The 25243-nt window shown below is 50.3% G+C and overlaps 7 protein-coding genes across 7 annotated transcripts; 1 reads left to right on the top strand and 6 right to left on the bottom strand.

The window, feature by feature from the left end:
• Positions 1 to 369: 369 nt before the first annotated feature.
• gprC lies at positions 370 to 1767 on the bottom strand (the record flags this gene model as incomplete). The annotated part of the gene is made up of 2 exons (XM_035504334.1): positions 370 to 1122; positions 1177 to 1767. 2 exons carry the CDS (start codon positions 1765 to 1767, stop codon positions 370 to 372), a joined length of 1344 nt encoding a protein of 447 aa, XP_035360227.1.
• A 7666-nt stretch (positions 1768 to 9433) lies between these two features.
• On the bottom strand, positions 9434 to 12013 carry AtWU_09226 (uncharacterized protein; the record flags this gene model as incomplete). The annotated part of the gene is made up of 1 exon (XM_035504333.1): positions 9434 to 12013. One exon carries the CDS (start codon positions 12011 to 12013, stop codon positions 9434 to 9436), a length of 2580 nt encoding a protein of 859 aa, XP_035360226.1.
• Positions 12014 to 13322: 1309 nt separating this feature from the next.
• Positions 13323 to 14464, bottom strand: AtWU_09225 (pre-mRNA splicing factor; the record flags this gene model as incomplete). The annotated part of the gene is made up of 2 exons (XM_035504332.1): positions 13323 to 14391; positions 14460 to 14464. The coding sequence occupies 2 exons, from the start codon at positions 14462 to 14464 to the stop codon at positions 13323 to 13325; spliced, it is 1074 nt and encodes a 357-aa protein (XP_035360225.1).
• A 33-nt stretch (positions 14465 to 14497) lies between these two features.
• AtWU_09224 (putative pre-mRNA splicing factor) lies at positions 14498 to 16144 on the bottom strand (the record flags this gene model as incomplete). The annotated part of the gene is made up of 1 exon (XM_035504331.1): positions 14498 to 16144. The coding sequence occupies one exon, from the start codon at positions 16142 to 16144 to the stop codon at positions 14498 to 14500; it is 1647 nt and encodes a 548-aa protein (XP_035360224.1).
• Positions 16145 to 16287: 143 nt separating this feature from the next.
• Positions 16288 to 19422, bottom strand: AtWU_09223 (gamma-glutamyltransferase; the record flags this gene model as incomplete). The annotated part of the gene is made up of 10 exons (XM_035504330.1): positions 16288 to 16295; positions 16372 to 16733; positions 17138 to 17573; positions 17625 to 17758; positions 17811 to 17971; positions 18043 to 18622; positions 18672 to 18831; positions 18886 to 18919; positions 18977 to 19282; positions 19372 to 19422. 10 exons carry the CDS (start codon positions 19420 to 19422, stop codon positions 16288 to 16290), a joined length of 2232 nt encoding a protein of 743 aa, XP_035360223.1.
• A 665-nt stretch (positions 19423 to 20087) lies between these two features.
• On the bottom strand, positions 20088 to 21516 carry AtWU_09222 (uncharacterized protein; the record flags this gene model as incomplete). Its single annotated transcript, XM_035504329.1, has 4 exons — positions 20088 to 20463; positions 20519 to 20548; positions 20603 to 21267; positions 21448 to 21516. 4 exons carry the CDS (start codon positions 21514 to 21516, stop codon positions 20088 to 20090), a joined length of 1140 nt encoding a protein of 379 aa, XP_035360222.1.
• Positions 21517 to 22754: 1238 nt separating this feature from the next.
• On the top strand, positions 22755 to 24567 carry AtWU_09221 (Zn(II)2Cys6 transcription factor domain-containing protein; the record flags this gene model as incomplete). The annotated part of the gene is made up of 3 exons (XM_035504328.1): positions 22755 to 22834; positions 22908 to 22952; positions 23013 to 24567. The coding sequence occupies 3 exons, from the start codon at positions 22755 to 22757 to the stop codon at positions 24565 to 24567; spliced, it is 1680 nt and encodes a 559-aa protein (XP_035360221.1).
• Positions 24568 to 25243: the final 676 nt, after the last annotated feature.

The raw sequence follows: 25243 nt of genomic DNA, 5'->3' as shown, positions 1-25243 counted from the left end.
AACCCAATTCAGGACAAAAACAGAAGAAGCAGAAGAAGAAAGTCTGGTATCATTCCTAGAGGTATTCAGAGAAAAAGAAGAAAAAGGAAAAAGGAAAAGTCTGGTGCAAGGTATATACATGTGCATAATAATGTATGCAAGATGAAAGGTAAGGATGCCATCCTCCGCGGTCCTCCGCGGAGAGGGATAGAGGTACATCTTCTGATCGAAGGATAGATTTTGGGGTCGTCAGAGAATGAAGGTGACTCTGGAATAGCCGCCACCTCAAGTATAGAATAAACCGTATATAGTAGTACAAATATAGGCGTGAGAAGTAGTATAACATAGAAAATAAGGAAGGGCATTATTTGGAAGACATGCGGTGGGCGACTATCTCCCCCACATCCGTGCTGACGAGTCATTGATTCTCCCATGGTGACGGTCTGAATCCTTGCTCGAGCGATCGCTGCTCTCTTCGACCCCATTGTCGAATGCAGGTTCAGAGGTAATCTCGATCGTCGTGTGTTGGTACACCTTGCCCATGGGGGTCAATTCCACGCCGGCAGTCTGCACGATGTTGTCGGTGGAGCCGTCGCGCACGGTTTGCTCGAGATCATCATCTTCATGATGTATGCCCTTGCGCAGAGCGCTAATGTCCGTTCGGTTCATCTTGGGGTCCGCGGTGATGGTGGTCAGATGGTTTTCTGTGGTCTTTCGGCCCTTGCTGCTGGCGAAGCGGTTGTAACTGCGATCGTGGCTGGGTTCCGATTCCAAGATCAGGTTTCGACGGGTCAGGGTGTACAGCAGGGCGTCAACCAGTCCGGAGCTGGTGATCAATGCACCGGCAACACAGAAGTAGGCTACACTTGGAGAGTTGCCTTGCGCGGTCGCCATTCGACCTGCGGCCAGAGGGAGCGAAAGCACAATGTAAGCGATCGGATAGATAACCATGTATCCGATGACGCGGCGAAGGCGCTTGAGACTTTCGATGTGACTGCTGCCCAGAATGGCGGATTGCTTGATCCGGATCCGCAGCTGGAACCACATCACTGCGTACAGACAGACCGTGCCGAATTCGGCCAAGAAAATCCAGATATAGTGAGTCCAGAGACGGATGGATTCGTAGTCTTCGCTGATCCAGCACTAGAAGCGCAAAAGTTTAGTTGTGGGCCCATTCGATGTAGGAGGATGACTTACCCAGGCACCTGATGGGATAAAGACGTAGCGGCCATGAGCAGCAAGGGGGATGATGACTAGGACGGCCACGAAGATCCAAACTCCAATGACGAAGCTGACGAAGACCCGATGGCTCATTTTCCGCCCAAGAGCGACGAGAAGGAAGGTATGAAAAGCGATCGCCATGACGAAAAGTCCACTTCCTGGATCTCCTACCTGCAGCCAGAATCCTTGGAGGAAACAACCTGCCGAGTCCGCGGATATCTTATCCTCTGCGATCCATTTGATGCATATCAGGAAGGCGAGCGCTTGCTGGAGATCGGCCAAAACGAGGTTGTAGATGAGAATGACATATTGATTATAACCGATGTACCGGGCATAGGAACCGCGCCAAAAGATGAGTCGATAGCTGATGAAACAGATCAAGGCTAGTGTCGCTATGAAGGATAGAACTGCCATGACAGAGACTGCAATAAGACCTTTGCGCTGCGTGCTGGGGAGGGGATCAATGTCCAGAGTGACACCACCCGGGCCATAGATCGTTCGGCGGAATAGGTCGCGTCCCCCTTCATCGAATGCCCCCAGGGCACTCAAGACATGTACAAGACTCATTGTTGATCGGGTGTTGTAAATCGGATGCCGGGGTAGGCTGCGGTCATTATTCTCTTCCTCAATCGGCGGAGACAGCTGCAGCTCGGCCCGGGAGATAGGACGGGGATTTTTGTAGAAGCCCCGGAAGAAAGATAGTGGGTTGGGGCGATCTAGATAATTCCTGGAGTGTCGACAAGAATGGGCAAAGTAGTGCAAGGCCGATCTGTGTTCGAGTCAGGGGTCAAGCCTTCGCACTTACTTGCCAGGACTACCCAAGAAACAGTCGAAAGGTAAAAGAAGAGGGGAAAGGGGACATTGCGCGATGGAAGTAGGAAATGGACGAGCCACACACGCACATGGAAGGCTAAACTACCGGCAACGGGGAGTGGATATGCTGTGGAGGGCCAGCCCTTTCCCATGCAAAGCTTTTCGCCAGATTAGTTTTAGATTCTGCCGCTCATGAGCCTACGAAAGTAGAAAGTGAAAACTAGGAAGTCAATCAGCGAGTCGAAGCTAGTCTACCCCATATCACGGTCTGGGCCGACGTATCCCGTGCTGGCCTATGGAAGGGAAAGCCCCCAGGGTTGCCCCTCACGGAAGTCAAAACCAGGGGGCTCTGAAGTCTGAACAGGGAAGGTCGACAAGGTCAGCAAGTACACTGACCTATAGCGGCCTAGCAGTAGATTCAAGTGGTTCCTGAAACCTTGAAGTTTGGATGGCAGACCCGGCGCCAAGCGTAGGGGACGAACGCGGTTTTTTGGTTCGGAATGTTTACTAGCGCGCTGGTACGGACTGGTTCCGGTAGCCTAAATTCGACGGTCTACACTGGGAGGTAGATGGGAGCATTGAGTTAGGGAGGATATGATCATCTTGCTTCTTGCCACAGTCTGGCAAGTTGGCAACCGGCGCAGGTGGCACAATTCGAGGATGAAACTTCAAACCACCATCGTTAGGCCGTGTAAGATTGGCCTATCAAAGGTGCAGGGTGTCAGGGGAAGAAGCATTTTAACGGGACCTCGGGTCTGCGAGAGGAGGAGCATGGAAATTGTGGGTTCGACTTGTGCCGCGGCCAAAGGAAAGCGGTCCGCGAGTCAAACTTGGACCAAACAGGAGTGGCCACTCCCCATGCAGTACCGTGGCCGCGGGTACAATAATTTCTGTCACCAGGACTCCAGTCTTTTTCGTTGTAAGCGATGTTGCACAGTGGACAAGCGACATTCAACAGCTTCGAGCAACACACCAACAGACACCAACAGAAATTTTTCGAACTCTTTGGCCACTATGGAGCGCAAATTTTCTTTCTCACTGCCATAGCGGGAAAACGCCCCAGTCGGTATCGCGTTAGCATCACCGAGAGACATAGAGCGTGCCATGCCATTGATTCCAGAAGCCTGAAGGTCCCGCTTCGCGGATCGGCTTAGAAATTGATTTAGAGGATCCACCGGGTTACTACAAGTGTAAATCATGACGCTAGATTGCTTTCTGTTTGGGTAATCGATTACCTTGAAGATAAGCAAGAGGAAATAATCACGCAGCCGAGCAATAGCAGGATCGTGACGATCGCAGACCTGGACAGAACGATTGGGTCAAGCAAGCACCCGCCTCCAGCTGCACTGGGCCTCGATCGTCCCTGAGCGGCAGTATCGGAATGCCAGATACTACAAAGTATGTATTCTGGGTCTCGCGGCTGCGATGCGGTATCTGAGTGAGGAACCATGGATTGGCAGGAGTACACGGCAGGGACCCTCTCAGTCACTGATGATACGTGTAAGGTGTAATGGCACCATGCAAATATAGAAGTGTCTCCGACTCCTTCTGAGGATGTGTGTAATTTTATCAATCGTTGTCGGTGCGGTGTTCTGCATGTGTATTCTGTTGCGGCTAACCAGCAACTTAGGGTGGAACACTAATATAAGCGGGAGGCACTAGTGTATCCGAATGAGTCTCAACTTTCAAGAGCCGTCAACACCGAACAGGCATTCTTGTCGAATTCTGCAAAAGCGCCCTGGAGGTGACGCGGCTCACTCGGTGACTGCATTGTAGTGTCTCCATGATGAGGATTTGATACCATTGTTGCTGCAATGGCACCAATATCGGTCGGATTAGTGTTGAGTATCAATGGATCCCTGGCCGCCGCAGTCCTATCATGGCCTTCAGGAGGAGTTGATAAGAGCCTTTTCATTAGTACACCGCACTACTGCATACCTATCCTCTGTATTATCTTATCACCCATATTAATCGACTTCAATTTTTCATCCCTTGTAGGAAGGATAGAAACGAACAGCTGGTGTGAGTCGAGGCAGTCGTTTCACTGCTTTCCACGAGATGTACCATGATGGATCTGGTTGGCGTCAACAGAAGAACAGCAAAGGGTACAAAGTGCCTTTGGAACACTGTTCACGCGCCAGCAACCTTCACCCCTCATTTGGGTGATTCTTCGACTATCAACTCTGTACGTAGTAATGCAGCGGTGTCCACAGAAACAGTATAGCCAGACCGAGTGGAGATTTGTACCACCAACGGTTTTAATCAACTCAATACCGGCAGTGAAGTCGACCGGCGCTATTGCCCAAATCAGGAAGGTGTCGACGAATCACACCCTTCCAATGATCCCCACTCGCCTGACAAAAGTACTAAGTAAGTACTAGGTACTTACTAACTCCATCCATTCGACGGCCACGTCGGGACTGTATTGCTCTTTTTGTCAAGCCAGCTAACTCTCCGCCTCTGCCAAAGGTCGTGTCTTTGAGCTTCATCGCTATGTCCGCGATGCGGCACGTTTTATTTCCCAAGTGTACCGCTCTGGTGACGCTGCTTCTTAGGTCGCGTCATCTGCGTCTGCCTTCGTACTACCCAGATTACCGACAGCTTCTCCGTTGGATATTAGTGTATAGGATCATACTGCATCTCCATACTAGATGCAGTGGCCTTGCACAATCTTCGGACTAGCCTACATAAGGTTCCTTGGTACACACCTACGCTCCTTGGCTCATGAGCTTCTTTCATTGGTACTTTACAGCAGGAGAACACGCCCCGCTGAGAGATCCCTAATTGCTGTCCTGGTGATACCAAGCATACTCTGATCTCCTTGTTGGTCTGTTTATCCTGACCTCACATATAAACACTCGACGCAAAGCCTCCAACGTTTCGTGAACCCTTGACAATCCCGGCCTATTCCATGCCCATGGAATTGTGCTCACAACTGGGATCTATCAACAGGCTGATTGTCAGGTGTATCTCAATCTTCACATGCCTGGCAGACCAGTGTAGACTGGATTGACAACCGTCAGAAGCAGTCAACTTGCCGCTGCCAGAATGCGAAGACCCCTTTCCAATAATGAGACCCTCTCAAGCTACTTCCTGAATCGTAAGACTATCAACGTGGAGGTCTCAGGAAGATCACAGCACATGCTCTGAAGGCCTTTGGCGCCAAAGGTCATACCAAAACAGCAAGATGTACCTTGCCAAGATTGGCTATCTTATGCTATCAGGTAGGCTGACATGTCATTGTGAAGATCATGGCTCTATGCATGAACGTGCACCCAACTTGGAAGTTAAATGGTCCTCGCAAAGTGGCCCGTTTACAAGGGGAACTGCATTGATCTTGAACATTGCCGCGGGACAGTCTATCACAAGCTGCAAATGCCAAAGGCCATATAACCCGAAAAGGACTACATCCAAACAATGCATTTTCAGTACTGAAAGCCTTCAGCCAAAGCAGTTCTGAGCCGATATATTACAGCGCAGTCGCGCAAAATGGACATTGCTTGTGTCTCGATTATATGCCTTTCCTATGCCAAGTAGAACATGTGGACTCAAGCACATGCAGATTATTCTCACGGTCGGTTCGTCCAGTTATGGCATCGTTTGCTGATCTCTCAGAGTCAGCGCTGGACAGATCGGCTCCATGATAGATCTTTGTCGATCCAGCACACGGCTGCTCTCACGAGAACAGCGAGTTCAAGTAGGTTGTCGTCCACGAGTTTCCTCTTAGAGTCGACCCTGGCTTGAGACATTGTCCATTACCACCGGATTGTTACCGTCACGCTGGAACGAAGGTGTCATGGCCGTTAAGGGGGTCCACAATTCGTGGCGATCACTATTATTGCTACCATGAAGAGTAGGGTTCTTGGCGCCTTCGCATCCAGCGTCGGCAGCCCGGCAGAACTAGGCATCACTCTCCGCTACTGCCAAGCGATCGACATTCTGGCCGTCCCTACGGTAATTGTCTATGGTCTAACTACGTACCCGTCTTTCAGAATCCTCTCGAACTAAAGAATCCGTCACAACTTAATTTCGCATTATCTCATGACAATAACTTTATGCATGCCTTGTCTCTGCCTTGGTGGCTGCTTTCATGCATGAAAAGTCATTGCCTCATGGGCTCAAACTACGAAACTTTGACAGCTCGGAAAGGGGTGAGATAAAAACTCTTCACCTCTTGGCAGTCTCCAGTTAAATTACTTGGCTGCCCCTCAAGGCCAGCGTCCTGACTCGGCCCAGTCCCGTCCTGAGCCATTCACACCGTGTGGGACGGTTCATCTTCAACAACCGAAGTCCCGAGAAATCGGTAAATCCAGCTCGGTGTCAATCTCCAGAGGGGTTCTCCAATGTGGTGTATAAACCGCCTTATGCTCCAACGCCCTAGCATTGTTATCCGTTGGTCTCAAATGACCTTCTGGAAGTGAGACTAAGCAGCAGATGCTATTGTTTTTTGCCTGAAAGGCCGACTAAAAGGCAGCTTATTCCCCCTTAGACAGTCGCGTGAGAAGACATAGTCCAGATACCCTTCCCTGGTTTCCAACATGCTCTTTACCTCCTGTCTCACATGGTTTGGTGAAGTGGAGAATAAGTTTACAATTGCGCAGAGTCTGTTGGTCCCGTCGCGCACATTCCTGCCCTGGTGGCCTTCGCTTTCCGGAATCAGTTCCACGAATGCCGAGACCTTACTATCTCGCGATAATGTTTCCACCATGGACTATGGTAGCTTTCGGAACTCTCGTCCCCAGCAAACGACACCAATGACAGCCCCTCACAAACTCTCCGGCCGGCCACCGAAAGCCAATTGCGGGTTTAGCTTCAAAAAGGGTGAGCAAGGCGGGGTTTAACTTCGATAAAACCGCAGGGCTATCGCAACTAGTGTTGCTCTGTTGATGGGCAAACCCGACCTCCCTTTTTTGCCCCTCTTCACATTCCATAGTCTATCAAACCCAAGAACCCAAGATCAAGTCAAGTCGAGCCGTGCTTACTCGGAAGGGTTGCTGCCGAAATTCTAAATTTGTTTTCCCCCTCCCGGGTGCGGAACCAAAGAACCTTGTGGCTACAGGATCCATTTTCTGGATGAACCATGGATACTCAACAGCTGATCTTGAACCAGATACAGTAAATAGCACGAGGATCAAGCACTTGAATATGATAAGGTAATGAGAATGCACGGATATCGAAGCTGATCCGGAAGGTCGAACTCGTCCAAGCTATGGAGCTGCGAATCTGGGGTGGATTGCCCCGACTCAGATGGGGATGAGGAATAACTGAGTTGGGCTTAGCCCGAGGCACACTTTATGCCCTGAACTTTGTTATGATGAGTGAGAAATTAGTGTCGACGAAGAAAGGGGGAGGCAACTACCCCATGAACAGTACTGGGCTTGCTTGATTCCCTCTGCAGAAGGAATCGATTCACTGATCTACAGAGAGAGCACTACACAGGACTGAGAAAGCCCCTAAGTAGTACCATCGCGCTACGCTTGGCTACATACAACGCGTTGGTCACCCTTGACTTACTAACTCACTCTAAGCACAACGTCTATTGTCATCAAGGGGCACCATATCTCAGTATGAAAATGAACTGAAACGCCTCAAGAACAATGCAAAGCCATCACAAACACACGTGCGGGGTACAGACGACAATAAGGATGGTCAATCACATTGATTGAATCTTTCCCCGCTTCGTATTCACTTACTTCTATCCTTCGTTGGTCTGTGGGAGGAAGGAAGGGAAGGCGCACCATCGGATTCCCCCACCTCGTATTCTATAACGTCCCGTCTTGTTTTCCCCCGCAGAATAGGCAGACATTTCTGGAATAGTGCGGATCGAGACAGAGTTCCTTACCTTGCTGTTGCACCTCATCAAATTCACTGTGTAATTATTGAGAGAAGTGGTGTCGAACTCGATACTGTACTGAAATGGAAAAGGATCTATCGTCAGTTCCAGATCATCAAAACTGGGTTAAAGCAAAGTAAGAGAGATATGTATTACTGATGTCAGTAGTATACATACTCTTCAGTTGGAATTGTACGACTACTCATCTGTAGATTCTCACTGCTTAATAAGGGACGACTATATTATAGGATTTATATAAAAAGCCAATATGAGCTAAAAGCGCGTTCGAAGAATGTAGTAATAGACAGATACAGATAACCATGAATAAAGTCTGATGAGTCAAGTATGAAACAATAACTAGTTAATGATGTAGTTATCAATTGACGTCCACTTGAGTGTCGCTAACGATGACTTCCTCCCGCAGAATTGAAGATATATATTACTACCGTCCTTCAACCAGAACACCCAATCTTATTAATAAGATAGAAGTTGTAACTACAGTTATCGAGTAGTATATATATCTGCACAGACCTACACGTTTATTTTATCAAAGATCATTGTGTTCGAGACTAAAAACCTGTCTATACGAACTACATACCCGGTGGTGCGATATATATGTATATATATGTGAACCATGAAAGGTAGGGAAGTAAAGGCTACTAGCCACCAACCTACCAACTACCAACTAAATGAGGAGAGACCAAAACTAGCAGAGTAATGATAGATAGAAGTAGTAAATTCTATATTGTTATCATGGTAGTAATTGACCAGACTGCATTTCAATAGCATTCAAGCTCCGGGTAACCAATTACCAGTGGATGTAAATTATACGATAGTACTTGAATATGCCCTAATGGTTTTCCACTCTTTCTCAATAACTTATAGTTGAAATGTTATTAACTGGAATATCTGAATCAGGCTTTTCGGCTGCTTTGTACTCTGTAGTTGAACTGTAGTGCTTTGAGTGTTCCTGTTATGAGGGTTCAATCCAATTCGATTCGTATCCATGGACATTTAACACGTGTTGCCCGATGTCACTATCGACTACAGACAAGTGGGGGAGAGAGTAAGCAGGTTTCATGCTCAAAGCCAATTTCCATAGTATAGACAAATATACTATTCAAGCATAATATCTAAATATAAAAGACACCTATATGCAGCTGGTATTCACCGATTCATAAAGTCATAACATCAGAGGGGGCGTATGTACAACGAAATCATTATCGTTGTCAGCAGTTGATGGGTGGGAATCGAGAAACAAGAAAGCCGGACGAACAGAACAACAGAAAAGAAAGAAAACTTCGTTAAAATACATAAACATTAGGTGTCGTGCATGTCATTTACATACACACCCGCCATCTCGACTTCCTCGAGTCTTCAATGCGTTGATACATTTCATCTCATCTCGTCTCGTCTCGTCGCAATTCGTGCATTCGTGGTTCCGTGCGCTCGTTCAGATGTCGTGTATGACGCTGAATGAAATGAAATAAAATAAAGAGAACCATGCGGATGTGGTTGTGTTCTTCGTGTTATTTTGTATATGGGTTGAGAGGAGTTGGCCGCCGTCAAGATAGCTTCATAGGTGGATCATCTTCTCCGGGAGCCTCGTCGGCTGTCGTATACTTCTTCCTCGTCCTCCTCTTCGACAGGAGCAGGTGTCCGTCGTTCAGTGCGGCGCTTTGGACGGCGCCGGCGGTTGGAGCTGATGTTGCTGGCCGAGTCATCTGGGGCCAACGATACGGCATCGTCCAAAAAGTCGTCGTCTGCCCCATCATCCCATACACCTAATCCGGAGGCTGGAGTCCCCAGGCGAGCCTCCACGTAGGAACCACGACGGTTCTGGTTTGCAATCGACAGCCCAGCGCCACGTTCGCGGAGCGCGCGCCGCACCACCTCTGCCTTGCAGTGAAGGGCCTCAAAAGCATCTTCAAGTGCCTCCATGCCGAGGTAGATGTCCCGTTCAATCTCCGCCAGAGCCGCGATTTCCATTTCCTCGTCCAAAGCGATCGGGCCACCAAATGAAGCCGGGGCAGGCGAGGGAGACGGGCCATACGGCTGACTGGCAGGTCGGATCCCTCCGTCAATTGGGTTTGGTGTCGGGCCACGCGAGATTCCGCCGGTGGTGAATGGTGTGTTGGATCGACTATAGCTATAACGTGGCGGGGTCGAGCCTGGTGCGCCGGGGAAGGTGTCTTCAGCGCCACTCCGCAGAAAACCATCAAACCGACCCGAGATCAAAATGTCCCACTCGTCGTCACTGATTGCTGCCAGGGTGGCGAGAACATGGTGCATGCCGGGATTGTTCAGCATGTAGATGGCGGCTTCTGGATCGCGCGGAGCGGAGGTCAATCGGTACAGTCGCTGGATGGCGAGCGACGATGACACCAAGGGTGCGGGTCGGGGCCGCGGTGGTCCCTCCGGTCGCGGTGTAGGCACTGTAGAGCCGAGGCCGAGAAGAGCGGAAAATAGTTGACGTTCATGAGGCCCGAGATGGGTTAAGATGGCAAAGGTCAGGGTTTCGTCATCTACCTCCTCAGGCGCGCTCGTAGCCTGACCGGACTGCTCGTTAAGCCACTTATCCACAGCAACTTTCGTCTTGCGCGACTGGCGAATAAAGTGGTCGCGATACTCCTCCGGCACATCAATGTCCAGCTTCTGCATGGGAATATGTTCCTCCCCAGACCAGTTCGCGTCAACCACAGCTGGGTTCAATATGAAAGCCGGCCAGCTGGGAAGTTCACGACGACCCGAGACAAGCTCCAATACCTCACCCCAGCTGACGCCTGATGGACGCTCTTCCATTGTCTCATGCTCACACATCAGACAACTGCAGTACTCGCATGAAATGTCACGGGCAAACACCGCTTCCAAGCGATCGAGCAGGCGCCGCGCGACAGACCGATACCCCGTGGCAACCGCTAGCGACCCATTCTTGGCCATTACATTATTGTAATCCTCGAGAAGTCTGTTGAACGGTTCAAAGATCTTGGTTGCCGCGGATTGAGAAGGCGATGGCGCATACGGCGAACCGTCGGGAACAGAAGGGCCGAGCATAGACTTCGGAACACGATGGTCTAGCCCACCATTCTGTAGAAGATAGTCCACTTTTGGAATCGAGACAGGAACTTCGGGAGGAGGAGGTGGCGGTGGTGGAGCACCGTAGGCAGAGCTCGCTGTGGGTGGTCGTCCATAATCATACGCAGCGTCAACCGGTGTACGAGCCCCAAAGCTCGGGCGAGATGAGGCCGACGATCGCGTCTGGTTGCGCGATGGCGGCTTCTCTGGACTCTTCGGCTTGCGAGAGGTTGTAGACTGATGAGGCGGCGCAATGGTTGCGTCCGATCCATTTGCTGAGTCCGGACCAATGTCGCGCACTGTCGCGGGCGAGCGAGGGGGAGTGGCATGGCTGGATGGCCGCTTGGGGGAAGCCGTTTCCTCGACGATCTTTGACCGGGTCGAATTGCGACTGGCCGTCCGTGACGGCAAATCAGACTCATAGCTGGAACGCTTCGGTTTTACCGTCTCCGACCGTGTTGGCTTGCTCGTTTTGGAACCGTCATCCTTCTTCGACCGCAGACTCGAGGATGACCGCGTGGACTCTGCTCTAATCCGAATCTTGGTTTTTGGCTTCTCTGGCTTCTCCTCCGCTCCTTTCTCTTCTTTACTACCAACAGTGCTTGCCTTGTGTGATTGCTGGTCCACGCTCGTTAGCGGCGGGCTGGGGGGCGCTTGGTTGTTATTCTCGGCACGGGTCTTCGCATCTCCATTGCTACCTTCTTTACCTCCCTCGGTCAAGTCGGTCGGATCTGGTGTAGGGATGCTCGGTTTGCTGATGACTTCTTTGCTGTGGGCTTTGGAGAAGGTCGGATATGGGAGGCTGGTCCTCGACTCGAGGAACGAGGCTGTGCCCGAGTGGCTGGCGCTGTCGACCCCAGGCATGGAGGAGCGGCGCTTTTTGCGGGAATTGGAAGTAGATGTGGAAGGGGTTGAGGCGCGGCCCGTGGGAGTATCGGGGTCGCGTTCCTTGGTTGAAGTGCGGGAGGTCTGTCCGTGGGACGAGCGATTCTTGCGTGGTCTGGATTTGGATGAAAGGGTCGAAGATGAAGAAGTCTTTCTCTCCCGGTCCCTATCGCGATCTCGGTCATTTAGTCTCAGCGGTAGAAACATTATGTGGAAGAAGGTGGAAAGGTTTCGAAAAAGAGGGTGAAAGGAAGGGTAGAAGACGGCAATAGAGCGTTGTCGTTCTTCCTTTCCACCCCTTGTTTCCTGCTCTCGTCCCCACTGTCCGATCGGTTGATATTTTTCGTCTAGTTACCTCGTTTCAAGTAATGATCAAAAAAAGTAAAGAGCAGTGACGGAGGAGTAGTCGTCAGCTTCCCAAGAGAATGTCACGAAAGGAAGGGTGCAGTCGGATGACCCGAGACCCGATTGATGTTCGTCTGGCGCTTAAGAGATATCGAGGAATGCAACTCTCACTGGTCGAATGCCTGATTAGGCGCTTGTGCCAAACCACCAAAGGCGCTGCTGAAGGGCATGCAACATCCCGTGGGCGGCGGGCGGGCGGGGGGGAAAGACGAAAAGAGGAAAGTGAAGAAGATCACGACGATTAGCTAAGGTGACGGAAGCGAAGAAGAAGGGGGGGGTGGGAATGGGAATAAAACAATCAAATAGTGAGTAGTTCAGGGACGATGCATAAGGGAAAGATGGCGAGCCAAATTGGATGGATGGGGGATTTTGCGGTGAGAGACGGGCTGGCGGAGAGGATGGATCCCCGCAGCGATTCGGTGGTGGTGGGATTTTCCCAAATTTAGTATAGCAGCAACTAGAAGCTCGGAGACCACCAGTGACGTGGTGCTGCATAGAAACCCAAATGGGGTGCACAGAAAGGCAGTGAGTACAAATAAATAGCAGCAAGGACCACGCCACTGCGATGGCCTGGTCTGGATGCTGCTGTCTTGGAGGGATAATGCTGGGAGTGGTTCACTTTCCTGCATCCAATGAGGTTGTTGTTCCCAGCAACAAGAAAGAAAGAAGATCCAAGTTCACGATTAAATTAATTAATTCCATCGCGAGGGGCGTGATCCCGCTGGCCTCAGGCATTATGCTCGGCTTGTGCCTGAGGCAAGGATAGATGGCTACCCAATGACTCACTCACTCTTCAAGTGGATCAGCACAAGCGAACTGGAAGCTGGTGGATCGTATCCAAATAGGATGAAGCCTATCTTGATGATTACTGAAGTGATCGGAATTATGCCAAATTAGCTGAGTGACCATCTACAGTATACCCTGAACTTGTAGTCATGAGATAGATCGAATACGATATTGAAAGACATTTACCCGTAGTATAATATGAACATCTACGGTATCAACCGAATCAAATCATTCGAAAAAGTTTAGTCTGCTATCAACAGGGTATCAAAACTCTACTAGAACCATATAAGCGTAGCAATAACTCCTCTTCCCTAGATGCCAAGGTTTAACTCCATGCTGTCAATCCATTCGACGCCTTCTTCACAGGCGACATCTCCAGAACCCAATTCCCATCTTCCTCATGAGCCACCCCTCCTCGACGTGCTGCTCGCATCAATCGTTCACTCGCCGGTGTTCTCTCCCCAGTGTGTCTGTCCCACACCCAACCCTCCTTCAACCACATCCACGTCAAGTACGCTCGTAGCTCTTTATCTTGCGGCAACACTGATTTCCACTCAGGACTGGAAGATGTCTTGGAAGCTCCCTGACCTCTCCAATCCGAGGCAAGTCCCCGGAGTTCGTCACGGCAGAAGATCCTCCAGCTGTCCAAAGAATAGGGTCCGACACCAGGAAGGTGAGCAATCTCCCAACCCACGCGAGCGTCATCATCAGCAATGGTTTCATCGGCGCCGATATCACGTCCATCTCCCTTGCAGGGGTAGTGAAGTTTGCGGTAGCGCCTTCCTTTCGTAGGTGGAAAGGCCAGCCAGGTCTGGGCTAGTGCAATGCACTTCTTCGCTCGCTGGTTCTGGAATCCGAGACAGTGTATCATAGATGCCAGGGTGGATGGGTCCGTCGATGCCATCGCCTCCACCGTTGGGAACCGATCAAACACTTTGAATAGTACTGGAAGCGCAACGCCCCCGCGAGTACGGTTCAAGAATATGGTGGCAATTAGTAGACGGAAAGGATCATGGGCAAGTTGCTCCTGTACTAATCCGAATGATGGCGCATCGACGGGTGGAAACGGAAGACATGAATCAGGGTCGACCAGAGGTTTGGGAAAGTATGGGGATATCTTCTGAGGCCTCAGACGTGGTGTTCTAGGCAGCACAGGAGCAGCCCCTATCGATGTTGCTTTAGTCGGCGTGCTTGGTTCTACGGCCTCTGATACACACTGTGTCTGGATAGGTGAGACATCGGGAGAGTAGAGAAATGGAATATCATCGAAACCGCTAGGTACATCACTCAAGTCTGAATCAGTAGAAAGGAAATCCGATGAAAGATTCAGCTTGGATAGGAGAATTCGGGTTTCTTCGGGTATCCGACCAAGAACATTCTCTGAGTGGGTATTTCTTCTCTCTGCACAATGCACATTCCCTTTCTTCAATTTCTGGGGGGCGATGAAATACTTCGACCTCACCTCATCGCTGGTGATTGAACTTTGCGAATCATTGGTATCTAAAAATCCTCCAGATTCCAGAATGCCTCGTCCAAGATAAAAAGATTATCGACCTCTATGGTATTGGGCTTTGCTGCTTGATTTGCTTTAGAATCACGGCCTTGTTGAATGTCATCTGCACTCGTCGTCAATGCGACATGTTCAGTGTTCGTAAGGCTTGCGCGAAAATGTTTCTTCTTTCGCTGTTTGCGATTATCACGCTTCCTTCTATTCTTTTCTTTCTTGGACAGCACACGATCGGGATGCTGCGTTATATAGCTCTGCAGGGATTCAGGCTGCTTGGCTTGCGTAGCCGAGGGGAGTTCATCTTTCGCCGAAACAGGCTGAGATGATCCAGTCTTCTTATCCTCCTCACCCTCGTCCTCCTCGTCCTCCGAATCACGAATGGTGTGCTGGCCTGGGAATTTGGGAGAGGAGTGAAGTGTCATGGACCTTTTAATTGATGCTTGCTGCGATGGGAGTGTTTCAGCATTCGCCTCCTCGGATTGAGTGGTCTTTTTCTCAACGGAGCTTTGTTTGTATCCTTCCTCAGAATGTGGCGGTGATGGAAGTCTGTGATTCTCATCATTATGTCTCTCTGCGGCCTGTCCAGCAATTGGAGATTTGACCGGGACATTCTGCGTGGCGTCTGGCTCGGGACTTTCGTTACCACTCGGGCATAGATCAATAGTAATTGCCGGCATGCCCTTAGTGGCATCTGTAGTTCTTTCCTCGCTGATCTTGGAATGAGACGTGGGAGGCTTCGCTGTCGAAATGTTTGCGTCCGGACCATCAGTTTCACACCTTTTACGGTGTCCATTTGCGATTGGTTCGAGCGACTTTCTTTTCTTCGATGTAGTCTTCTTTTCCTCTTGTTTCGATGTTGTCACCTGATCATTGCTGGCGCCTCGCTTCCTCTTGTTGTCCTTGTTAGACGACTTCGGTGGGCTTGTTTGCCCATCCTTGATCTCCTCGCCAAATCCAGAACCATCCAGACTCATCTGGCCATTCCCATACAGCTCAAGGTAGATCTTCTTGACATATGCAACCAGCCTTTCTAGATCAGCCTCTTTCATACCAAGCGATCGACTCTTTCGACGTAATTCACGAACGAAGCTTCGTCGCGCAGATCGTAGTACAGGATATTCGCCTTTCTTCATGAACGGGTGTGAGCTGATAAAGGTAAGCAGGTCCATCCTCTTATCTAGGTCTACAGACGCGAAGACGATGTCCTCCTCAGAGGCGTCATCCATAGTTTCGCCATCATCGACGAGCGTGTGTCCATTAGGCCCAACCACACTCGTACTAGACTCGGTATCATTTTCATCGTCATTCGAGTCCATGCGACTGATGTGTCTCTGTGCCGCTTTTTGGGTCTTCGAGCGCTTTTTGCTTGGAAAGTAAGGCGAGTCCACGTTTGCAGATTGCGTAGCAGCGGTAAATGCCGAGGTGTGGTGACCCCCGCTTTGTGCCATGTCATCCTCTCCGTTTATACCATCGCTACCGCTATAATCGTCAAAGCTGTTCTCAAAGCTTGCCTCGTCTGAAAGTATCTGATCCACCGTGCGTTGGGTCACTTCATCGAATGAATTGTGGAGGTCGACGTTGATATGCGGAGGCGAGATCCGGACCAAAGGGAACGTGGAGACTCCTTTGCCACCTGCCATGGCTGCGTTGTATATTATTGACGGTCTATCTGCTAGGCTCCGTTTGGTAGATGCCGACTGAGTGTGTTCAACAAGAGTGCAGCGGTTTGTTGGAATAGATTGTAGGAATAGAGGCGCATGGTCAGGAAATCGAGAAGGAAGAGTCAAAAGACTAACACAGGGAGTGAATTGATTAGTGAATGAGTAGGCCATACCTCTCTCCATCTATCTGCAGGAGATCCACTCACAGGAGTAACACCAATCCACCATATCCAAAACTTCGCAACTCCAACAGCCATATGCGCAAGCTAGAGCAGCCACATCGACCGCGAAAGAGTGAGCGAATCCAACACGACGAAAGCCTTTCTGGGGATTTCTTAATGATAAGGCTTTAAGCCATTTATCCAATCGGCGAAGACGATAGAATCTCCAGTCATTCACAACCGACGACCACAAGGTGAGGGTGAACTGGAAGCCAGTGGAACAGAGCACACATTCCTCATTCTGCTGGCGCGCGCCGACGCGGAACCCGGGCAGCGCACGGGCCACCTCTGATAGATCACGCCCGCCATCTGATGTGTCCCGCCCCTTCCATGTCAGGTCCTTGCATCTGTTACAGACTCGCATCAGACCGATCGACTCGAAGAGTGAAAGGGGCTGGTAGGCTGCAGGGATTGTAGTCGACGTATGAAGTACTGCCTTGATTCTTTCAAGTATTCATACGTCGTGATGTGCCTAGTAGGGTTGTCCCTACCGCAACAAAGTGCGGAGATAGCATGCGGGGCAGTCAAGAAGACGTTTCTTTGCGTTGTATAATATTAGCAGTACATACCTGCCCCGGATATTGTCATAATTCGTTTCGATATTCAAGTCTAATGCTATATGTATACTTTATCTCTCGCTGCAACTCAAGTCCAAAACTGTAAATGCAAGACAGAAGGTATCGCTCATAAAACCCTCATATATGTATAGTCAGGATGGACATATGCATTATACATCCCTCAAACAGCAAACCCTCCAGAATCAGCCTGTCTAGGCTCCCCTGCAGCATCGAAGGTTCCATTCGGTAGAACTCGAATCGCCTGCGCCGTGCTCTCCCCTGGACCTACCCAGGTCACATTGTGACCTCTTGCCTCCATGAAGGACACAGTCTCATTGTCATAATCGTACTCAAAGGTGACACGATTCGGGACCAGTTGGTCGTGAAGGCGCGGCTGGGCCAAGGCTTCTGCCGCTGAAAGACCTTCGTCGACGACATGGATAATATTCTGGATGGTGGCAGTGATAATCCGACTACCTCCTGCCGAGCCGGCGACGAAGAACACTGTTCCGTTAGGATGGGTAACAATGGCCGGAGTGCAAGAGGATAGTGGGCGTTTCCCGGGTCGTATGAAGTTTGCCTCGGACGGAATATAGCCAAAGGAGTTGGACGAATTAGGAATAGAAAAGTCTCAAGGATAAGTCAGTAACTGGGGTGAGCGGGAACAAATATGAAGCATACCATCCATCTCATTATTCATTATGATACCAGTCTCAGGAACCATGACTTTGGAGCCAAAAAGCAGATTGATGGTCGTGATCGCGGAAATGGCAAGCCCACTGTGATCAATGGTAGCAATATGCGAGGTACCCGGTCTACTTAGGTCAGTTGTCTGATAATACTATGGTACCATCAAGATTCACCCACGTTTCAAGACTCTCATATCCCTGCGGATTGTAGGCAGACACGGCTTGGGTATGCTGGTCGGAAATGTTCTTTCGAATCTCTTCAATGGTGGAATCCGCTAGCATCATTTCCTGATACGTGTCCATGCCATCGAGGAAGAACGGATCTCCCAGATTAGTCCTCTATATCACAAATTAGCATCGCCTCCAACTGATTCAATTGGCTACTAGTTAACTAGAGCGGATAAGCGTACCAATCCATATCCAAACCGTATGGCCTCGTCCAATCGATGAGTGCTCAGGTTCAGAGTATCCGGACTAAAAAGGTCATCGTAAGTACCCAGAACTTTGAGAACGTTCAGAGCTACGATACCACTGGAAGGGGCTGGGGTGCTAGTAATCCGATAGCCGCGATAATCAATTTCTGAGATGTTGCGGATCGCGACCGTATAATTGGCCAAGTCCTCAAGCGTCATTGTACCGTTAGCTTTCTGTACCGCATCTATCATGGTCTTTGCAATCGATCCAGTGTAGAAGGCATCGGGGCCCTCGTTTGCGATGGTCTCCAGTGTGGCCGCATAACGTTTTCGCGTAATGGTATCACCCAGGCCAAGCCTGGTTCCATTGGGAGCAAAGTCGAGCGCCCAGGTAGGGTCCTGAGATAGGAAGTCTCCGTCGTCCCCAACAGCAGCTTTCATATAGCGGACCAGATCCTGCCCGACTGACCATCCCTCCCGTGCGGTTTGGATGGCGGGCTGCACAACAGTTGACCAGGGGAGCGAGCCGTACTTCTTGTGGAGATACCCGAGACCACGCAGTTCCCCAGGAACGGCACTTCGATTGTATCAGTTATTGCAGCATCCAAGAGCCTAAGAGGGCTCACCTTGCAAGGCCCCCGCTGACGGAAGCCTTCGTATTATTCTCAAACATATCCTGGAAAGCGGCCGCCGGGGCAGTTTCGCGGAAATCGATGGCCTCGAAAGAGCCTTCAGGGGTCTTGACCAGCATGAACCCACCTCCTCCGATTCCACTATGGTACATGCCTTCCAACTAACATCAGGTCCAAGCACTTCTCTAGTTATTGTAGGCCAACTCACCAACAGTTCCAACGCAGAGCATTGTTGCAACCATCTGAGACTGAAGTCAGCAGGGCGCCAAATGACGACAGATCGGCTGGATCGTTCTCACCGCGTCAGCTGCATTTCCCCCCATGTTTATAATATCTGTTCCATGGCGACTGCAGATAGCACTTTCGCTCGCCACTGCACCGCGCTTCCCATCCTCCAATTTACTCGCTCGGTCAAGCCGGCTAGTCGCAAATTCAAGAGGCGAGGTGAGCACACTTGGCAGATGTATCGTTATTATGGTTAGGAGTAGCGTCGACAATATCGTGAATTTCGCAAGGCGGAACATAGTTGAAGCGCTGGGTCGCTTGTCATGTAACAAGGTCCACTGCGATCGCTCAGCCGGGGTCTCCCAGGTTTCGAGAAGTGGCTGTAGGAACAGAGCGGGTTAGAAACACAATTCAATAATGGCGCAAGGTTGCACGAAAGAGGGTCGACAGAGCGACTGGGTCTAAATACCTGCTTCTCCGCATCTTGGCTCGAACTTTTCTTTGGCTGATAGGTCTCCATGTTGCAAGGAAGTACAAAGTCGGATGGGGAGGGTCAAAGCGACAGGGTAGATACGTCCGCGAGACTTAGCAGGTGCGGAGGATCAGCATGGGAGAGCCCTTGTGAGCCTTTCCGCCAGAGTTAGAGGACGCCCTATTAGCAGATACACTACCCTAAGAAAGTACAAGGGAGGGGGAAGAACCAGCCCCAGCGAACGCAGGGAAATAAGAAATAAGGAAAGCCTTCACCCCAGCCATATCGGGGACAGCCCTGGCCGAGATAAGCAGCGAGGGATTGTGGATGCCCGCCTGCAATCAAGAGTCATGACTGGGACTCCGCATTCTTGGGTCGTGCTTATCGAGGGCGGTTCCGCCAACGGGAAGTCAGCCGCCACCCGCGGGCCCAAGTCACGCGATAACGCTGGCCGGGTTCGGCCTGCTCACCGTAATGAGCCGAACCGTGACCTCTCCAATTGAAGTGCAGGGATCACGCCAAGCTCGTTGAGGTTCCCCGGATTGTCGAGTCATGGTATGTAATCGCCCATAGACTTGACAGAAACCCTTACCTCACATCTTTGCTTTGACTTTTGACTACTTGATAGTGTCACATCATTGTCGCTATCTGCGCTTTCCTCCCGTATATAGCAGAGCCCATCCGCAACAGATTTCCGTGTGCCTCTGTCACCTTTAGAGCTCCACGGCCTCCTTTGTCCATGTAATGGTTTCCGTCCAAATGGGGGGGATATCTTCCTCCAATTGCAGGACTGTTTCAATAAGACGCCGGCCCCAGTCGCGGACAAACCACTTGTCAGAGAGAAGGTGCAATCCTACCCCGTAGTGTAGAAATAGCACGCGGCCCACCCAGTCTCCACTTTTCAGCAGAGCAATGTAGTCTTCGCTGATGTTTATGGGCCACGCAATGATGCCACCGTTTGGGCCACCGAACGGCCATCGTTTGATGGCTTCATGAAGAATATCCCACGTATTTTGGTATGTAGACTGGTTCGGCCCACCAAGGCTGGTGAATTTGTCTTGCACCCGCTGCAAAGATTCCATGATGGCACTTGTATTTGTTAGCATTACTTGACTAAGTTCCCGCGGAGATTCTAGAGACATACCTGCGTAGTTTGATCTGAGATTCCTGTACACTAGGGATATATTAGCATCCTGTCCTCATCGAAAGAAAGAGGGCAGGCAAGTACTGGTAGGGATTTCCATCTTGGTCGACCTCGTCATCCTTATACTTCAGCCACCCCTGGAGGTCGCCCCGATACTCCATGCCGCTAAGCTGCTCGAAAAGAAACGCACAGCCCGCTATGAGCTGTCGAATCTCCAAAACATGGGATAGCGGCTCGAATGTATGTTTGTCCTGGGTAACACACGGATAGGCTGTTGCGCAGAGCATAATGAAGATGGAGCACAGGAAGGCTGGTGCGCAATTTTCAGATGTCATTTCTGCAAGTACACGGGTGAATGCTGAACATGCTCGGTTCTGATACTTGAGTGCGATTTCTAGCCATGAACGGTTATCGTGAGTGTTCAGGTACGCTAGATGAAGAGCAGACAATCCTAGTAGGCTGTCCAGCAAGAAGGCATGAGAGACCGCGATCCGTGGGACAACCACTTGGAAGTGGTGAGCATCTAGACGGCCTTGACAGAGTGTGATGTATGTCTCTGTTACATAGTGGTGGAATAGTTTCATCTCAAGCATTCTGTCTGATTGCGGTTCTCCTTCGGGACCAGGAAATACATCAGGCATATCCTGGGGTGTGGATGCATGCTGGCTATCCGCTTCACTTGACGGTGGGTATGTGCAATCCAGTCTTCGTTTCTTGCACAGGCCACATCGTGGTGTCTCTTCGTCGCACTACTCCGTGGGTCAGCATGAGACCAGTAGCATGCATGATAGTGCTGGAAGGAATGGAAACAGCATGTATAGTGTAATTATACCGACGACTGTGATGGTGTGTAAACTGCCGATCCGGGGAGCGGGAAGAGGTAGCGAACCAGGGAGAAGAGAATGGAGATAAAAGAGAGGAAGTCAGACCTTCACATGCCGTTTCTTACATTGAAGACAACCCTTCCGGGACTTGGTATGACTGCGGCGGGAGGGCATTCGGAAGAGTGCCAGGCACGGAAGGGGAATGACGTATTTCGTCAAGGGCAAAACTTATCTAGTTCCGGTTAAGGTAGAAGCTGCGCGACGATAGTACTGGTAGTCTTTGGTTGTAATGAATGGGTTAAGCAGTACTAGTAGTGCGTGGGGTGAGAATAATCACAATGACCACAGCACACAATCCGATAACAAGAGGATCAGTGCAGCGGATAGACCAAGCCTAAATGACAGAAGTATGATAGAAAATGGCTGCTGGAGATGGAACGATGGAAATAAGAGAAACATAAGCTGCGGGTAACCCGACTGTCTATCCACCATCCATCGGGATCGGGTCTCGCCGTTTGGGGAATGGAAGCTGGTGCCGGGCCTGTGGCCTTTGTGGCAGGTTCTGCCGGTGTCAGCTTATCTAACAAGGCTGCTGATTGGTGGTACACTGCTTACTCAGCTATGTACCTGACATGGGCGGATCCTGTGGAACTTTAGTTGTACAAATTATGTTATTCTTAGATGGAACTGGTCCACAAGGACCATTCATTTGCAATGCTTTTGGTCTTCTTCTATCCGCGTGGATGCCTGTTTCATAAGTGATTTAGAGTCCTGTTACTGAACCGTAAGGTCAGCTCGAGAATCTTACACTAGGCTCCTATACAGTCCAAGGCAGCAGCAACTTATCGACCCCACTCAGGACCCCGAGTCGCTTCACGAGGGAAGGAAGATCTTCCAGCCTTGACCGTCCTACACCATACGGGTCCTTCTATCTGGTACTTATAGTCTTACTTGTATACTATGATTAACAGACTTTCTCTTTCATACGTCCTGCTTCCATCTCCAATGGGTGTTTACCAAACAACTCGAGGCTGTTATACATCAATTTATATCGAGGTGGTACCACCTGCTGCTTTACATCTTCACAGCATCTTTACGTGCAAGATGACCGTTCATCACTAGTCGCAAAGCATTTTTAGCAGGAATTCATTGGGCATATCCTCATGTTGAACGAGTAGTGGGGCTCAGATGCCCGGTCTTCCACTACGGGTGACTAGCAGCCCATTCATCCAGTCAACGTCCGAAATGCGGCCAGATCCCTGTCAAGACCACGTGACGGCGGTTTATGGGGGCCATCGAGCAGGTTGAGCATTGCAGAACACAAATCAGCCAGAAGGAAATCCAAGGTGCATGGTACCAGCGGTCCTCTAATCTGAACGTGACTGCTCAGATCTTCCAGCTTTTCCACAAGAATGAATGCGGAGGACTCCTCCCCGCACCAGCGGCAACGGTTTGGATCTACCAGGTCGCGCAAGGGCTGCATTACGTGTCGGTGAGCGAGAATCCCTCTGTCTACCTGCTTTTCTGGATCAGTCTGCTAACCCTTCATCTGGCGGCCACGGCAGGATCCGTCGCGTCAAATGTGATGAACGCAAGCCGGCTTGTCTTCGGTATGCAAACATTGGGATGACGCCTTTGCTGTGGAAACCCCACACTAACCTCCCGGATAGATGTACAAGTACGAACCGGAAGTGTGATGGTTATATGACCATGCCTTATTCGATACGCATCGCAAAGCAATTGGCACAAGTAACTGCGTTTGTCAGTCCGGCTGAGTCCCGAGCCCTCGAGTTCTTCTTTCGCAAGTCTGCAGCGCATCTGGCCGGTTACTTCACTGCTTCGTTCTGGACCCGCACGGTTTTACAGCTCAGCCTGACAGAACCTACGATCCGCCAAGCTATTGCTGCGATTGGGTTTCTGTATGAAGCGGAGGGGATGTCTACGACTCCGGCAATGGCAGAACGTTGGCAATCTTCCAAGTCCGACTTGGCACTACATCTTTATAACCGGGCCATCCGCACCACCATTGATAAGGTTTCATCAGGCATAGACGCTGTGCCCCTAGTCATAGCAGCCAGCATTTTATTCGCATCCCTCGAGTTTCTCCGAGGAAATGCTACCGGGGTTACATCGCATATCACAAGCGGGCTGAACCTGGTGCGGTCCTGGCGGGCGCATCGAGAGCGATCCGGCTGCACCAAGAGCTCTCAGACACATTGGGTGGATGCTGAATTGGCCCCTATATTGAACTCTTTCTCTTTGAATACATACGAGAAGTCGGCACTCAAACACCTCGTCAGTGCGCCACAAGAAAAAGTACATGTCAATCCCGTAGATGCTCAAGGAAAGCTTTTATTGAACTGGCGGTTCCGAACATTCCATCAGGCACGCATCGCCCTCCTCGACTTGATGCTTTACTACATCGGAAAATTCCCCGACCGGCAAGAGTTGGCCAGACTGACGAACCTCCCGCACTCACCCGTACAGCAATGGGCCGAAACTTTTGAGCATGCCGCCCAACGATGGGTGGCAAGCTTTGAATTGCTAGTGCAGCGGAAGCAGTCGGAATGCGGGCCGGCCATAAAAAACGAGATTGATGCTACTCGCATGTTCTGGTATTGTTACCGTTTAGGACTTGATCGGTATCGTGTGGCCAATGAATCCGGCTGGGATGACTTCCGCACTGTCTACGAGGATATTGTCTCAATTGCCGAGCGTCTGCTCAGTGACTCAGACCGCTACCCGGATGATGTCTCCAAAACGATAAATCTGGACGTACAGCTGTTGTATCCGTTGCAGGCTGTCGCCTGGAAATGCCGCTGGCCGGACCTTCGCCGTCGAGCCCTGGATCTGCTACAACGGATTCCTAAGCAAGAACTGATCTTCTATACCCCAAACTATCACGCCGTTTGCACACGGATCATGGAGCTTGAGGAGGGTACATTGTACAAAGAGATGCTTCCCCCAGATCACGCCCGTATCTACAGATTTGTCATTAGCCCTACTCCTGCGACGACGGCTGATCACCCTGTTTACTCCATCACGTTTACCACTTTTCCACAGGGCCGAAGTAGCGAGCCACACTTTCACACAGAATCGCTCTGGCTTCACCCCTCGCAAGCGGGGGTCACGACAACTGTGCCACCTGTTGATATGATGAAACGCCGTGACTGGCCACCGGTCGCCCGAACGGATGCTCACCTGCAACATGTTTTGTGTGGATAACACAGCCTGATGCCGTCCCCGCCAGATTAGAGGCACATAGAATGAGTTTAGCCAGATAAGAACAGCATGTGCTCTACTCTCCTAACTGACATTAACATCGAAAAAGTCAATACTTATAGTATTTTCTCGTTATCCTCCTATCAAGTGACGTCGCGTTGGCGGTCATCCCAACCGAACGGTATAACATACAGGTAGCAGTCCAAATATAGTCAACTTGAAGCAAGGCACTAAGAAGACTACCAACTGAAGGAAATGTTCCAACAAAATTGGACATCCCACAACCTTAATCCATTAGGGAGTGATCTTATGAGACACTAATAGCTTCAAGCTTACATCTTGTTTCAACTGCATACAGTTCATTTGTTGACCCTTGACTGTTACTGCATTACCCTGGGCTCCTATCATATTATCTCATTTGGCAAATAGGTGCTGAGTCCGGGTGGGTTTCAGTATTCTTCTTGAGTGGAATTATTGATCCGCGTCCACTCCGCTGACCCACCCCAAGCAGACTCAAAGTATGCCTTTGAACTTCACACAGCAAGCACACAATGGATATATACTAACTATAGGAAATCACTAGATGTGATAAAAAAACAAATCACTGGCGACAATTATGCTAACTGGGCGAAGATTCGGACTTGTTCAAAACTGTCTAGCGCTCGTTACTCGACCCACT

This window comes from Aspergillus tubingensis, assembly GCF_013340325.1.
Source record: "Aspergillus tubingensis WU-2223L DNA, scaffold_10, whole genome shotgun sequence".
Taxonomy (NCBI): Eukaryota; Fungi; Ascomycota; class Eurotiomycetes; order Eurotiales; family Aspergillaceae; genus Aspergillus; species Aspergillus tubingensis.
This window is presented reverse-complemented; position numbering and strand designations above follow the sequence as displayed.